This window comes from Xyrauchen texanus, chromosome 45 (assembly GCF_025860055.1).
Source record: "Xyrauchen texanus isolate HMW12.3.18 chromosome 45, RBS_HiC_50CHRs, whole genome shotgun sequence".
In the NCBI taxonomy this organism is placed as follows: domain Eukaryota; kingdom Metazoa; phylum Chordata; class Actinopteri; order Cypriniformes; family Catostomidae; genus Xyrauchen; species Xyrauchen texanus.
The window spans coordinates 20,551,975-20,567,752 of NC_068320.1; the positions used below are offsets into that span (position 1 = coordinate 20,551,975).

At 41.4% G+C, this 15,778-nt stretch overlaps 1 protein-coding gene across 1 annotated transcript in view; it reads left to right on the forward strand.

The window, feature by feature from the left end:
- mical3b (microtubule associated monooxygenase, calponin and LIM domain containing 3b) overlaps positions 1 to 15,778 on the forward strand; it is a 42,564-nt gene that overhangs the window by 12,622 nt on the left and 14,164 nt on the right. The window contains exons 8-22 of the mRNA XM_052118902.1: positions 112 to 369; positions 627 to 742; positions 848 to 974; positions 1,045 to 1,129; positions 1,442 to 1,589; positions 2,003 to 2,199; positions 4,061 to 4,167; positions 4,251 to 4,326; positions 4,414 to 4,571; positions 7,220 to 7,330; positions 7,937 to 8,123; positions 8,788 to 8,882; positions 9,625 to 9,902; positions 10,292 to 10,542; positions 12,205 to 12,279. Coding sequence (XP_051974862.1) covers positions 112 to 369; positions 627 to 742; positions 848 to 974; positions 1,045 to 1,129; positions 1,442 to 1,589; positions 2,003 to 2,199; positions 4,061 to 4,167; positions 4,251 to 4,326; positions 4,414 to 4,571; positions 7,220 to 7,330; positions 7,937 to 8,123; positions 8,788 to 8,882; positions 9,625 to 9,902; positions 10,292 to 10,542; positions 12,205 to 12,279 — 2,269 coding nt within the window. The remainder of the gene's footprint in view (positions 1 to 111; positions 370 to 626; positions 743 to 847; positions 975 to 1,044; positions 1,130 to 1,441; positions 1,590 to 2,002; positions 2,200 to 4,060; positions 4,168 to 4,250; positions 4,327 to 4,413; positions 4,572 to 7,219; positions 7,331 to 7,936; positions 8,124 to 8,787; positions 8,883 to 9,624; positions 9,903 to 10,291; positions 10,543 to 12,204; positions 12,280 to 15,778) is intronic.

The following is a 15,778-nucleotide window of genomic DNA, read 5'->3' on the forward strand; positions in this document are numbered from 1 at the left end:
TTTTTAGCACTGTTGACAGCCCTAGTGTGTGTGTGTGTGTGTGTGTGTGTGTGTGTGTGTATGCATCTGCGTGTCTACACATTGTTACTTTCAGTATGTTTGGTTTTGCAGGATTATGCTGATACAGAGATGTTGCTGTCCAGGGGTAATATGGACCAGAATGCATTGCTCTCGTATGCCCGTGAAGCAGCTGATTTCTCCACCAACCATCAGCTCCCTATACTTGACTTTGCCATCAACCACTACGGCCAACCAGATGTGGCCATGTTTGACTTCACCTGTATGTACGCATCTGAGAATGCAGCAATGGTGCGCCAGCGCAGGGGACGTCCTCTGCTGGTCACTTTGGTGGGTGACAGTTTACTAGAGGTGAGAGGGAGATATTCAGCTAAATCTTAATCAATATCTGTAACTTTTTATCAAGTAAAGATATGGAAACATTCTTAAAATGAATAAATCACAAACAACTGGAAACATCATGGAAATTCATTTGTCAAAGCATTTGGGAATGCTCAGATTAAGAATACGATTCGCTGCATTGCAGTCAGTTCAGACAACTTTTGTGATATTTTCTTGAATTGTTATAAAACATTTATAGTGTATTTACACAGCCCTTTTTCCTATAGCCATTCTGGCCTATGGGGACAGGAATTGCACGGGGATTTCTGGCAGCTATGGATACTGCATGGATGGTTCGCAGCTGGGGTCAGGGCAAGACCCCTTTAGAGGTTGTAGCTGAGAGGTCAGAACTAAAGGGATCCAGATGAAGTCAAGCCACTTTGAATTTTGCAATGAAAGAATCAAAATTCTATTCTAATATACCCCCTCCATTTCTTTCCTATCTTAGAGAGAGTGTGTATCGGTTGCTTCCTCAGACAACACCAGAGAATGTCAGTAAGAACTACAGCAGGTACAGTCTGGATCCAGCTAGTCGTTATCCGAACATCAAAATGCAACTCATCAATGCTGCTCAGGTCAGAAACATACAGTGTTTACTTACAATGATGATGATGATGATGTTGCTGATGATAATGTGTTGTACAGGTGTGCCATCTCATAGACACAGGTGAGGGTCCAGTTTTGGGAGTTGATACAGTCAATTCTCCACACCCAAGACTTACACGACAAGGTATGTGTCACACTTCATATACAGTATACATGCATATAAAGGCCCCAAAAGGTATTTGGACACTTTTGAACAGTTAAGTCACACTTAAAAATGTCTGAATGCAATTGCATTAGATGCAAACAAATAATGCAACACCTTTTCTTAGAACTACAGTAACTTCATTTTCTTAGCCATTTTAATTATTTTTTAACTTTTGCTTATGCAATTAATTTTGTACATTTTTAAGTGTGTCTTAAGTGTGCAAACACTTTTTGCAGCAAATGCATACGATCATACACATTCTTACACACTCTCTGATGATTTTGTGTGTAGAATCAACAGCTCGTTACGGTAAGCTATTGAGCTGGTGTCAGGAACAGACACAGGGTTACATGAATGTGTGTGTGACAGACTTCACAACTTCCTGGACGAGTGGCCTGGCCCTGTGCGCTCTCATTCACAGATACAGACCTGACCTCATGTGAGTCCACATACTATCCTCGGTTTTTGTTTTCCATTGGTTATTTACTCTTACAAAACCCCTACTTTGAAAGTGCCATAGTACAGTGATGGTTTCAGAGGATAATAGCATGTTACTTATATACAATGCATGGTCGATATATACTACTTTAAGGTGTTGAAGGATTATCATATTCATATACCTCGGTATTGTATTATTGGTATTACTATACTTATGTACCAAGGCACATTAAAGAATACCATGGTACCACCAAAATAAATGTCCCAAAAACAGGACATTACCATGGTTTTGTTAGTGGTAAGTACAGAATGCAAATATAAGTGGTTTCAGCCTGCATTAAATTAAGTTTACCATGTCTAAGTGTGGTCTGCTCAGAGGACTCTGATACAAGAGTCTTTCTTTCTTTCTTGCAGTGATTTTGCCTCTCTGGAGGAGCATGAGGCTAAACTCAATGGACAGATGGGTTTGGATGTGGCAGAGCAGGAATTTGGTATTTGTCCTATAATGACCGGCAAGGAGATGAGCACATTGGAAGAAAGTGACTCTCTTTGCATGGTCATGTACCTCAGTCAACTTCATGAGCTCCTCAAAGACACAGCACCACCCAGTGGTAAGGATGAAGAATCTGTCTGTTTTTATATTTGATTTCCCTTAAACTCTTCAACTCTGCAGTCAAAAAAGGGTGTATTAAGTCACAAAGAAAGTTTCCGCTTAAAATTTCAAGGCTCAGAATAAATAAGTCAGGAATATGGGGTATCGTTTAAAAGTGTAGAATCTGAATTTTTATAGATAACATCACTTCTGCATTTAAAATACTTAAAATAACACAAAAAAGGGCCTGAAAAAATTATGTCGCATTATGTCTTTCAAATAGCACATAAATAGACAAATCATGTATCAAATGAAAGTTCTCGACTGGACAGTTAATTTTTTTGCCCTAATACCACAGTTTGAAATCTTTTCAAAAGAATAACAAAGTGAAATATGATTTCTGTAAGACATCAAATTCAAACTTCTCTTTTATGGGCCAATCATTGCTGCTGTAAGCCCCAAATAACTAAACACTTTATATCCGCTTTTACTTTAGACAGTTTAAAAAACAAATTTGCTAAGTAATTTTTTTACTTCTCTGTAAGCTTGCTTGTATGAATAATCCAATGTTATATCTTAGATGTCCAGAACAAAATATGCGGTCCAGCAGAAAAAGCATGCTAAACAAATCTTTGGAAAAAAATATTTTCTACTATTGATCATAAAATATTATACATCATCGCAAAGGGGATCTCGGCTTTCTAATGACACCTAGATCTTTGACACCTGACACCTGATTTGCTTGTCCACTCAGAGGCCAAGACTATCAATTAAACAATGGGGTGGAGCATGAACTAAATATTAGACTGAATGTCTATGGACAAGCACATCTGTGAGGGCTAAAAAGCATTAGAGCGCCACCTACAGTCCACTGTTCTGAAGAAATTAGACACATTTTGGGCAATTAGTCCACAATTCACAGTATGTTGAAATGGCGAGCTTTTAAATTTGAGTGTGAAAAATGGCAGACGGCAGCCCAAAAATGACAGAGAGTTTAAGAAGTTAATTTTATATATAAATATTTTGACCCTCATTGCTAGCAATAAAGAACAGAATCTGTTTGCGATGGATTACAAGCCTTGCTTCCTGCTTTGGCTGATTTTTTTAAACAAAGTGATTTTTGGGAGTTATCAGCATATTGGTGTGCATGTAAACAGGCTCGATGTCTTTTGCAAGTCCGATCAAATAAAGAGTCAAGAAGGAGCAGTGTTGGGTGGAATCCAATTACAAAGTAATTAGTTACTGGAATAAAATGTATTTTAAAAAAAGTCGTGTAATCTATTACATTTTAAATTCTTGTTGTCAGATTACAGTTACTGACTTTCAGTTAATTTAATTACTTTTAAGTACACAATAGGTTTATGCTTATTTCTAAAATATTATTCATGTAGAATACATGAATTATGGCCCGTAACGAGTCATATAAGGAGAATTATGAGGTGCTGAGTGTATGACTTGAAACAATATATACATTATTTTGAATTTGTTGCACCAAAAAAGTGTTTTAGAAAGTAACTTAAAAAACTTATTTAATTAGTAATGTGATTACATTTTCAATTACATAATTTTTAAAGTAATCTGATTACAAGTGTAGATAAATAATTAGTCATTTGAGTTATTAAAAATTGTGGTTGGTGTTGCTTTTGGTTTATCTTACTGGAAATGGAAAGTCAAGTTTGCATTGTAGAGTATTTAATGCAGTGAATTCTAGTTCTGGGAAAAATAGTAGGTCATCTGGGTATTCTATGCATAATTTGTTTACTGTGCACAGTGTAAATACTGTACCTCAAGTTTCTTTTCTTTCAGAAACATTACCACACACATACAGGACAGTAAAGGCACACAAAGTCATGCAAACATATATTTTTCTCCTCTAACAGAAAGCCTGAGCTCTGATGAGAGATCTGTTCTGTTCTCCAGCACCAGGTCACCCATCTCTCTGCTCAGTAAACTGGGACAGAGTCTTTCACGCAAGCGCAATCCTAAGGTTTATGCACACATAATCACACGACTGCTCTCTTTTTATGTCCCTCTGCCATATGTTGAGCTGTTATTTTTCATCTTTTTCAGGATAAGAAAGAGAAAGATGCAGACAGTGTTGGAAAGAGGAGGAGAACAAGTCAAGCTGGCCAATCAGAGGATGTGAGTATACTGTAGTGACATCCTAATGTGGCTTTTTACCTCTTTTATTATCCTTTATTTTCTGTGATATTGTCCTGGTATAGGAGGACAGTCATGATAAAAGATGATCAGACTGCTGCAGGAACCCCAGAGTCAGAACCAAAGATAGGTGCGGATGGTCACAGCAAGGTCCGGTCCATGGCAACGCTACTGCTGGCTAAATTTGAGGAAAATGCCCCATCGGCTTCAGCCATTGCAGTACGCAGACAGGTGTGTATGTGTTTGTTTGGTTTTTGCCTTTTCTTGTGGTGTCAGTATGCTCACCTGTGTACAATCTGATATGTATGTTCACTCAAAAAGCACAAACTGGTATGTTGGATGATGGAGAAAATGTGGTGCCAGTGGAATGCTGCTGTTTTTTATATTGTATATTGACAGATATTTTGTGGTTCATTACGCTTCCCTGTCGTTATTCAGAAATCTACCCAGTACAAAAGACCGCCCTATTTCAGACACTGGTCCCTCCTCCCCCTTTTCTGACCACTTCTGCTAATGAAATGTTTTTTCTTTTGTCCTTCATGCTCACATTAGAGTGGCTCCATGCCTAATCTAGGGCAAGTCAATTCACCTTGCCCTCAGCCAGAGGTGTTGGCACAACCTCCGGCCTGGAGGCAGGTACACACCAGAGCAAAGTGAATAGGTGAAAGTTGTGTGTCTCATTAGACATAAAGCTAGCTCTGAGATTAGGTGGTTGACTGTAATGAGGCGTTAGATTTAGAACATGTTTCATTGTTTTTAGAAAGTACAAAGAATAACATTTTAATGCTCGTTCCCCTTTCCCAAGAAAAAGCGTACAGAGCTGCAGGAGCTGATGAGTTTTCGCTACAAGGAAAAGCTCAAAGTTCATTCTCTGCCAAGTAGAAGTGAACAGGTAAAGGCACCTGTCCTCAAAGACTGGTTTTCTTTCACAATCCTGACCTTAACTGTGCTATTCAACACAGAGTTGTTCCCAAGGTACTTTGATCTCTGAATGTTTATGAAGGGCTCAGTGTATTATTGTGCCATGAGGTGTTTTAGAAGATTTTGTGTGTATTTCTATCAGTGACTGGAGGTCATGGGACATGTGATGCGAAGGGGGCTTAACTGAAAATTATCTGAAAGAATGATTCATTATCTCCATGAATATCTCTGTTCCTGACTGGATTTACTGTGAACTAATAGCATTTATTTATTTATTTTAGTGATTGACTTCAAATTGTGTTAGAACATTTCCAGATCATATTTCACCCCAAAATTAAAAAAAACAAACAATACATTTTATTTTGCATTGTGATAATATTTTCATGACAATTGAGCTCAGTTTCACAAAAATTTGCATTACTATAATGCAAAAAAAATTAAAAAAATATTGAAAATCATACTGTTTGGTAGTTTGGGGTAAATGATTAATTATATATCTAAAAATGTAATCGGATTACTAATGATTTTTCTATTTTTAAGTTACTTTCTTTATCACTTTTAATAGAAAGGTTTTTAGTCTTCTGCTCAAATTCAAAACATTTCCTCATTCATTGTTGCACACCCTTCAGCAAACACAGAAACGCTAACAGACGTGCATATGAATTCAGATATTAAATGTATTTTACATACTACTTTAGTGCAAGTAATATACTTAAAATAATTACTTTAATTGAAAGTAAAAAAAAAAAGACAAAAACATAACCAAAGATTTTGAAAAATACATGAACAATTGTAATATGCATAAAATAAATATAAACAAAAAGTTGATAAATTAGGAATTAATTTATAGTGTATTTACGCTGACTACCACCTGGAGTCATGAGTTCGAATCCAGCCAGGTCTCCTAAGCAACCAAATTGGCCTGGTTGCTAGGGAGGGTAGAGTCACATTGGGTAACCTCCTCGTGGTCACTATAATGTGTTTCTCGCTCTCGGTGGGGCGCGTGGTGTGTTGTGCGTGGATGCCGCGGAGAATAGCGCGAAGCCTCCAGATGTGCTACTTCTCCACGGTAAACAAGCCACGTGATAAATGTGTGGATTGACGGTCTCAGACGCGGAGGCAACTGGAGATTCGTCCTTCGCCACACAGATTGAGGCGAGTCACTACGCCACCATGAGGACTTAGAGCGCTTTGGGAATTGGGCATTCCAAATTAGGGAGAAAAGGGGAGAAAAAAAAGAATTCTTTTAAAACCAATTCTTCATTCATCCCTTCTGGGAACAGACTCTTTAAATAAAAAAATCCCAAAAGTCTCTCTCTTTTTACAGAGCTGATCAATGTTGCCTCCTCTTGCTGGGGATTTTATATGTTCAATGCCAAAGAATAAAAAGGAGGACATGGGATGGTTATGTTCTTTAAAGTGTCTCGCCATGGTATTGGCAAGGTCACTCCTTCTAATTGAACTCCTGTGTTCAGTGATACAGTCTTTTAGGCAGTAAGATGTTTCCCCAACGTAAACTTTTTCACAAGGGCTGAAATGCGTTGGCAAAATAAAGTTTGAATTATTCTCCACTCCACAAGTACTGCTGGATTTGCTTTTCAATAACTCTACATGATTTAAATATAAAATAATGCACATTTATATAAATATACTAAAATAAAATGTACTTGATATTTTTCTATATTTAAAAAAACTATATATATATTATTTTATTATTTTTTTAACCAATTAACTACTGATTGAAACAAAACAAAAATAAGTTAGGATGAAAAATAGGTAATGTCTGTGTTAAATGCTATTTTTGGAGAGCAATTTGCCATTTCCACACATTATTTACATTCATATGGATATCTTTTCTTTATCTCTGTAGTGGTTTTAATCTCATAAAAACCCTTTCTATGTGTCTTTCCATTTCCCTCCTCCTTTTGTGTTTTTCATGCTCATCTTTTGATTTGTAGAGCTACATTCAGATGTATACGGGCGGTGTGAGCTCATTGGCTCAGCAGATAGCCAGTCAGATTCAGAGTCAGCAGGACCAAGCTCCCAAGCTCCTTCACAGGAGGGAGTTGGTAAGAGTTCACCTGTAGCGCTGGCAGCAAAACCTCCTTGTGTGTGTTCTTCTATCCCTTGTGCTTGTATTTGTGTGTGTGAGACTATCCTGTAACCCATTTACTACTGTTGTCTGATGTCATACTCACTGCAGTCACTGTGAGTGTATGAATCCCTGCTGTAATCCAATATCACTAGTAAGGCTTAACGCTTCACTCAGACTTTGTTCACACCCAAATCATATTTCCATGATAAAGTACTGCATTCCCATGCAATTCATTCTAATTATATAAATTAAAAAAATCTAAACTCTCTTCTAAATAAGCTCAATGATTTTTAGATATTATTCATGTCCGTAGCTCAAATGGTCGAGAAGAGTTAGACACCAAGGTTTAAAAGATAACTTTAGGGTTTTAGAACAATTACATAACATTAGAACAAGTATGAGTAACAATAATGGTGATGCTTGCCTTAGTAAGCACCATTAATAATGACACATTTTTGAAACATTTTAGTTATGTTTGCTTTGTTTGATGCATCTTGACACCTCGGATCAGCCTGGACAGCTTTGTCCTATCAATGTTAAGAACCCTTCTGACTTTTTACCTTTGACCTCTCACATGTAGGGCTCTCAAAAGAAAGACTTTCCTGTGAGCATGGGTGGCAGCGATGTGTGTTATTTTTGCGCTCAGCGTGTGTATGTCATGGAGAGGTTGAGCGCGGAGGGAAAGTTCTTCCACAGGAGCTGCTTCCAGTGTGACCACTGCAGTTCCACATTACGCCTCTCCAACTACGCTTACGACCAGCTACATGGTGAGTGTGTACATTTAACCAGTATCACACAATATTATTGACATTAAAACTTTTGTTTATTTTTGCTCTGCCAATGAAAATAGTTCCAAAAGAATTGTAGCAGACAAACGGAATGATACAAAAGCTGAAACGTTCCATTGCTGTTATTTCAAATATCAGCACTCTTGGGATGCCACTTGTGCAATTAAATTAGACAACACACTGTTGTATAACTGTGCATCAACCACTTGTAAGTTCATAGTAAAAACAATGTTTATGACCCTTTATGCATGTCAGAATGCACTGTTGTTCTGTTTTGCCTTTGGCGACTGTTTTTCAGTCAAACAAACTGCTCTGTTGTTACCATTCTGCAGTCATAAGGTCTAAACTGTGTGTGTCCTGGGACAGTGCTTTTATTGTTGTTAACATGACTATGTGACACTCACACATGAAATGAGGGCCCTTATAAAGTTGCCAACTAAACACTTTTTAAAAATAGGACTCAAAACATCCATAACAATTCGAACTGATAGGGTCTTGGAGATCACATGATTCAGACTTTTAAAAAAGAGGCGGCATATGCACAGACTTCAGCCAAGGTATAAATAAGACATATGTTCTCTGCCTCAAATGCTCTTTTTATTTTCCGGGTACCTCTTCATTTCTTTTCATTCTGTTTGTGCAGGGAAGTTTTACTGTAAGCACCACTACGGTTTCAGACTGGCCGGAGTGATTCACAGAAAGAGACCGGCCCCTCCGGTGGCCCCTCGGCCTACTCAGGTAACCTTAACATTCACCACTTATTTACACGTACATACATTTAGATTTGTACATTTGTAGCTTAAGTGTAAAATTAAAGGGATTGTTCACCAAAAATGGAATTTTCTCACCCTTCTATTGAAACCCCTTCTATTTTCCATGGAACACAAAAGCAGATGTTAGGCAGAGCGTTAAACTTAGTCACTATTCACTTTCATTGCATTTATTTTTTTCTTCCAATGAAAGTGAATGGTGACTGAGGCTCTGCCTAAGAACTCATTTTGTGTCCCATGGAAGATAGAAAAACATACAGGTTTGGAACAACATGAGAGTAAATGGTGACAGAATTTTTATTTTTGGAAGAACTATCCCTTTAAGTGTGGCTTAAGTGTCCAAATAATTTTGGGGTCACTATATATGGTTCCTTTGTGTAAAAGTGAAATTGCTTTGCGCTAATAAACACTCATTCTATTGGTGCCTTATTTTTAATATTTGTTTTCCCAGGGGTTGCGGAAATTCATACCAGTGGGACTTTTTGACTATTTATTGTGTGTCAGATATATTAATGATTTTTACAAAACAATGTTTAGCATGGTACTGTATTTTTCTAACCAGTTTTTGAATATTTCTATATAGTGTTTAATGTTTGAATAACACTTTGAGGCTGAATAATGCAGTGTGAGTATGTGTAATTGAGAGAAAGACACTGAAAAAGATTTATAAAATAGATTTATAATAAATTATTGTGTCTCTTTCTTTTCAGGCTGTTCCTGCCCCATCCTTGGCTTCTACATCTCTGTCCTCTCCTGGCTCAGTGGACACGGCCACACTACCAGACTGCTGGTCCTCCACCACTCACCCAGACATGACATCCAGTCTGGCTAAGCGACTGTGTGGTACTCCAGAGCGCATAGAGCTGGAGAACTACAAACCCTGTCCACCGCAACAGAACAGCCCTTTACTGGAGGTCCCAGAGGAGACGTTGGCACAGCACAACCTCAGTGCAAGCCTGCAAGAGAAGAACCCAGAGGAGCAGTCCAGGTAACAAGTATTCAATGATATAGTTTGCCTGAGTAATTTTCAATAAATTTCCCCCTTTACATAACTAATTCTGTCACATTGACCACCCTTTTATTGCATATTGCACATTTATATATTTCATATATTTTATAGGCTACATACAGCATTACTCTACTTTGTACATATTACTTTATACTTTATATTATTAATAATGTCTATTAATATTATTTAAATTTTTTAATGTCTTTATTTATCTATTTGTTTTTATTGTTAATTGTTTTTGGTTGTTAAAGGGATAGTTTACTCAAAAATGAAAATGTCATCATCATTTGCTCACATCATGTTGTTCTAAACCATCTAAACCAAATCATTGTATAATAATACTTAAATAAAAAAAACTTCTATAAAAGTAGCTCCGAGTCAGAGCTGGATGAGGAGGAGCTTGCCTGGAAGAGGGAGGAGGTGCCACATGCCAGGACCAATGGAGAAAGAGATGTAGATCTGGGGGAACGGCAAAAGGAGGAAGAGGGAGGTGCGGATCTGATAAGACAAGGGGAGAAGGAGGAAGAGGAGGAGAAAGAAGAAGACGAACAGGACGTTTCTGAAGAAAAAGAAGAAGAAGAAGAGGGGGAGGAGGAGGACGAAGGAAATTCTAGTGATGGTGAGTGTTTGTTTGCAGTCCATAGCTTTTCTTTTGGGTATCATCAGAAAGGACTTTAATAAAATGTTTAATATTATCTGGCTTTATTTGAACTTTATGGTTTCTTTATTAGAAGTGAAATCATCTTGCACATTCTTAAAGGAATGGTTCACCCAAAAAAAAAATTCTTTCTTCATTTACTCACCCTCATGCCTCATGTGCAGGGTTGGGAGGGTTACTTTTGAAATGTATTGCACTACAGATTACAGAATACATGGTGTAAAATGTAATTTATAACATATTCCATTAGATTACTCAAGGTCAGAAACATATTCTAAATAATTTGGATTACTTCTTCAGCACTGGTAGATTTTTTTTCACTTGTTTTGACTATAAAATCTCAGTCAGTACAGTAAGACAAAATACACTTGTTAAAAATACATTCTCTGAAAAACCTAAATATCTTAGGTTATATGTTGTTTCTATAACAAGATTAATCAAATTGATCTGGTTTTAAGGATTTTTACATATTTTTACAGGAAAACAATACAAAAACTATTATTATCAAGAATAAGATTTTTGCCCTAATATAATATTGCTAGAAAAAATGTATTATGATCCAACGTGAATTTTCTTGATATAAAAATATGATCGCGTCTGGTAATATGTGCATGTAAAATGGCGAGAAATAGCATTTTATCTTAACGTAAGGCTGACAATTTACTCAAGGTTATTATTATTTCTTCTGCTCCAAATTTATTTCAAACGTACTTCTCTGTCTGCACTTATGAATGTGACACATCATAAGAAAGTGCACTTTGGATCGCTGTTCAAGTGGACTTTGGATCGCATCATTTATATGTATAAATGTTTTCCATCTGAAAGGACTAAATATTAAATTAAACAAATGACAATAAAATGCAAAGTAATCTCTTCAGTCATCAAAATACTTTTTGAATGTAACCGTATTATAATTACCAATTATATCAATTGTAACAGTAGTGGAATACAGTTACTTGTATTTTGTATTTTAAATACGTAATCCCGTTACATGTATTCTGTTACTCCCCAACCCTGGATATGTGTATGACTTTCTTTCTTCTGCTGAACACAAATTTGTTTTTTTAGAAGAATACAGTATATCATCTTTGTAGGTCCATTCAACACAAGTGGTCAACTCGAGTGGTTTAATCCATATCTTTTGAAGCGATTCAATAATTTTTTGGGGTGAAAACACACTAAAATGTAACTCCTTTTTCACAATAAATCTTGACATCCGCAGTCTCGTTGGCATTCATGATTTCAAGCTTGATTACACTTCCTAGTGCTTGATGCATGTGCAGACCACTAGAAATATATTTATATATTTATTTGTGCTCTGCAGAAAAAAGAAAGTCATACACATTTGAAATGGCATGATGAGGTTGAGTAAATTATGAGAGATTTTTCATTTCTGGGTGAACTATCCCTTTAAGATGAGGTATTGCTCAATTTAATGTCTCTCTTGATCTGGTTTTATGTAATTTCCCATATCTTTCTTTCTTGATGTATTTGTCTTTGTGCTTGTATGTGAGGTGTATTTATGTTTTTACTTGTCTGTATGTAGTTATTTTTGTGTATTCCCCACTTTATGTGTGTATGTATTTTGGGGGTGTTTATTTATTTATGTGTATGTGTGTATAGAGGGTGAGTACTGCCCTTGGGAGAGGGAACGGCTTTCAGGGGTGTGGCTTGAGGAAGAGGCGGGGTTTACGAAAGGTAGCACCACCCCTGATAACCATTGTCGGCCTACTGCAGTTTTTGTTGTTTTTATTTTCATTTGAAAGATATTGTTTGCTGATTTTTCATTTGAAAGCAGTAAAATGCATTTGTAATCTGCTTATGTGCTAAGCATTAGATTTTTGTGTTTTTGATTTGTGCTTACATGTTTACTGAAATAATTTGCAATTGTTGGTTTGGCTGTTTCATTCATTTTGCAAATGCATAGTTCTATACAGCCAAATTCAAATCAGGTTTGCAATATATGAATATAGAAATATAGAATAGGAAATTGAATGATTGTGCACAAGAACAGCAACATCAAACTTTAAGTGGACAAGACATGAATTTGCACAGTTATGGTTCACAAAAGTAAACTATAGTGGGGTAAACTTCTAAAGAGGTACATGGGAGAAGCCCTAAGCACCTAAGCGCCCTAAGTGCAGCACTATGCAAAATGTCATACCCGCAAAATCAGAAGGCATGGCCATGATGTTCTGATATTTTTATGCAAGCATCCGCTAAGTCAAGGCGCAAGAGGGTTGGCAAAATAGCATGCACAAAGAACTAATGGTCTAGGCTAAATACAATTTAATTCTGAGGTCCTATAATATATAGTGCATTCAGAAATTATTCCGACCCTTTCATATTTTTCACATGTTGTTATGCTACAGCTATTAGGAATTCCTTGTCTTGTTTCACTGTTGCCCTCTGTCTGCCATTTTTGTCACCTTTGCATTCCATAGTTTTGTCCCTTGTTTAGCTCCACTGTCTCACTTGTCATTGTTTAGAACTACACTTCCCAGAATCCACCTGCCATCATCACTGCCATTTTGTTCATTGTTTTCACCTGTCTCATTCTGTCATCACTCACTGTGTATTTAAGCCCTGCTTTTTGTTCACTCCTTGTCGTTCGTTGAATGTTGTTAGCCTGGTGTGTGTGTTCCCTGCCCGTGTTTTCTATGTAATGTTTATTTCCCCATTGAGGGTTTTCCTTTGTGTTTTGCCTGTTTGTTTATGTAATAAAGTTGAACTGCAACTGGATCTGCATCTCCTCGTCTGCCTTCGCTGCTCGTTCTTAACAGAACGAACGACCACACTATGGATCCAGCGGTTCAACGAGCAAACTTCCACCTGCTCTGCTTGAAGCAAGAGGACCGCCCTATAGAGGACCACATCCGCGACTTCCTTAAGACTTCCTGCCACGGCCTGCGAGCCAGAGCCCTCGTCAGCTACGGTCAGCAAGCCAGAGCCCTCGCTTGCCCCGGTCTGCGAGCCAGAGCCTTCGTCAGCCACGGTCAGCAAACCCAAGCCAGCGCATACCACAGTCAGTGAGCCAGTGCCTGTCGCCTCAGAGGTCAGTGAGCCAGTGCCTGTCGCCTCAGAGGTCAGTGAGCCAGTGCCTGTCGCCTCAGAGGTCAGTGAGCCAGCGCCTGTAGCCTCGACCGTCCCTGAGCCAGCGCCTGTAGCCTCGACCGTTCCCGGGCCAACGCCAATAACCCGGACTGACCAAAAGCCAGCGCCAATGGTCATGCCCATCCTAGAGCCTGCGCCCCTCAAGCCTCCCGAGCTTCCCAGAGCTCCGCCTTCCGAGCTTCCCAGAGCTCCGCCTTCCGAGCGTCCCAGAGCTCCACCTTCCGAGCTTCCCGAGCTTTCCAGAGCTCCGCCTCCCGAGCTTTCCAGAGCTCCGCCTTCCGAGCTTCCTGAGCTTTCCAGAGCTCCGCCTTCCGAGCTTCCTGAGCTTTCCAGAGCTCCGCCTCCCGAGCTTTCCAGAGCTCCGCCTTCCGAGCTTCCTGAGCTTTCCAGAGCTCCGCCTCCCGAGCTTCCTAGAGCTCCGCCTTCCGAGCCTCCCAAGCTTTCCAGAGCTCCGCCTTCGAGCCTCCCGAGCTTTCCAGAGCTCCGCCTCCCGAGCTTTCCAGAGCTCCGCCTTCCGAGCTTCATGAGCTTTCCAGAGCTCCGCCTCCCGAGCTTTCCAGAGCTCCGCCTTCCGAGCCTCCCGAGCTTTCCAGAGCTCCGCCTTCCGAGCCTCCCGAGCTTTCCAGAGCTCCGCCTCCTGAGCTTTCTGAGCTTTCCAGAGCTCCGCCTCCCGAGCTTTCCAGAGCTCCGCCTCCCGAGCTTTCCAGTGCTCCGCCTCCCGAGCTTCCTAGAGCTCCGCCTTCCGAGCTTTCCAGAGCTCCGCCTCTCGAGCCTCCCAGGGCTCCGCCTCTCGAGCCTCCCAGGGCTCCGCCTCTCGAGCCTCCCAGGGTTCCGCCTCTCAAGCCTCCCAGGGCTCCGCCTCTCAAGCCTCTCGAGCCTCCCAGGGCTCCGCCTCTCAAGTCTCCCGAGCCTCCCAGGGCTCCGCCTCTCAAGTCTCCCGAGCCTCCCAGGGCTCCATCTCTCAAGTCTCTCGAGTCTGCCAGGGCTCCGCCTCCCGAGATTCCCAGGGCTCCGCCTCTCGAGCCTCCCTCTGCTCTGCCCCCTGAGCCTCCTGAGCTTTCCATGGTTCCTCCTCCCTCGGCTCTGCCTCCTGAGCCTCCCACGGCTCCGCCCCTGAGGCCTCTGAGCCTCCAGAGCCTCCCTCAGCTCCGCCTCCAGAGCCTCCCTCAGCTGAGCCTCCCGAGCCTTCTACGGCTCCGCCTCCCGAGCCTCCTGCGGCTCCGCCCCCTGAGCCTCCCGAGCTTTCCATGGTTCCTCCTCCCTCGGCTCTGCCTCCTGAGCCCCCCACGGCTCCGCCCCCTGAGGCCTCTGAGCCTCCAGAGCCTCCCTCAGCTCCGCCTCCAGAGCCTCCCTCAGCTGAGCCTCCCTCGGCTCCGCCTCCCGAGCCTCCTGCGGCTCCGCCTCCCGAGCCTCCTGCGGCTCCGCCTCCCGAGCCTCCTGCGGCTCCGCCTCCAGAGCCTCCTATGGCTCCGCCGCCAGAGCCTTCCAGGTCACCGTCTTTAGGGCCTCCTCCCAGGGGTCCTGACCCAGTCCCTGACCTGTGGCCTCCTCCCAGACCTTCTGACCCTGTTCCCGTCCTGTGGCCTCCTCCCAGGCCTCCTGACCCAGTCCCTGTCCTGTGGCCTCCTCCCAGGCCTCCTGACCTGGTCCCTGTCCTATGGCCTCCTCCCAGGCCTCCTGACCCAGTCCCTGTCCTGTGGCCTCTTCCCAGGCCTCCTGACCCAGTCCCTGTCCTGTGGCCTCTTCCCAGGCCTCCTGACCCTGTCCCTGTCCTGTGGCCTCCTCCCAGGCCTCCTGACCCTGTCCCTGTCCTGTGGCCTCTTCCCAGGCCTCCTGACCCAGTCCCTGTCCTGTGGCCTCCTCCCAGGCCTCCTGACCCTGTTCCCGTCCTGTGGCCTCCCCCCAGGCCTCCTGACCCGGTCCTTGCCCGGTGGCCAGCTTCCAGACCACCTGAACCTGTCCTTGCCATCTGTGCCCCCTTGAACTTCCTGCCTGCCATCTGTGCCCCCTTGGACTTCCTGCCTGCCATCTGTGCCCCCTTGGACTTCCTGCCTGCCATCTGTGCCCCCTTGGACTTCCTGCC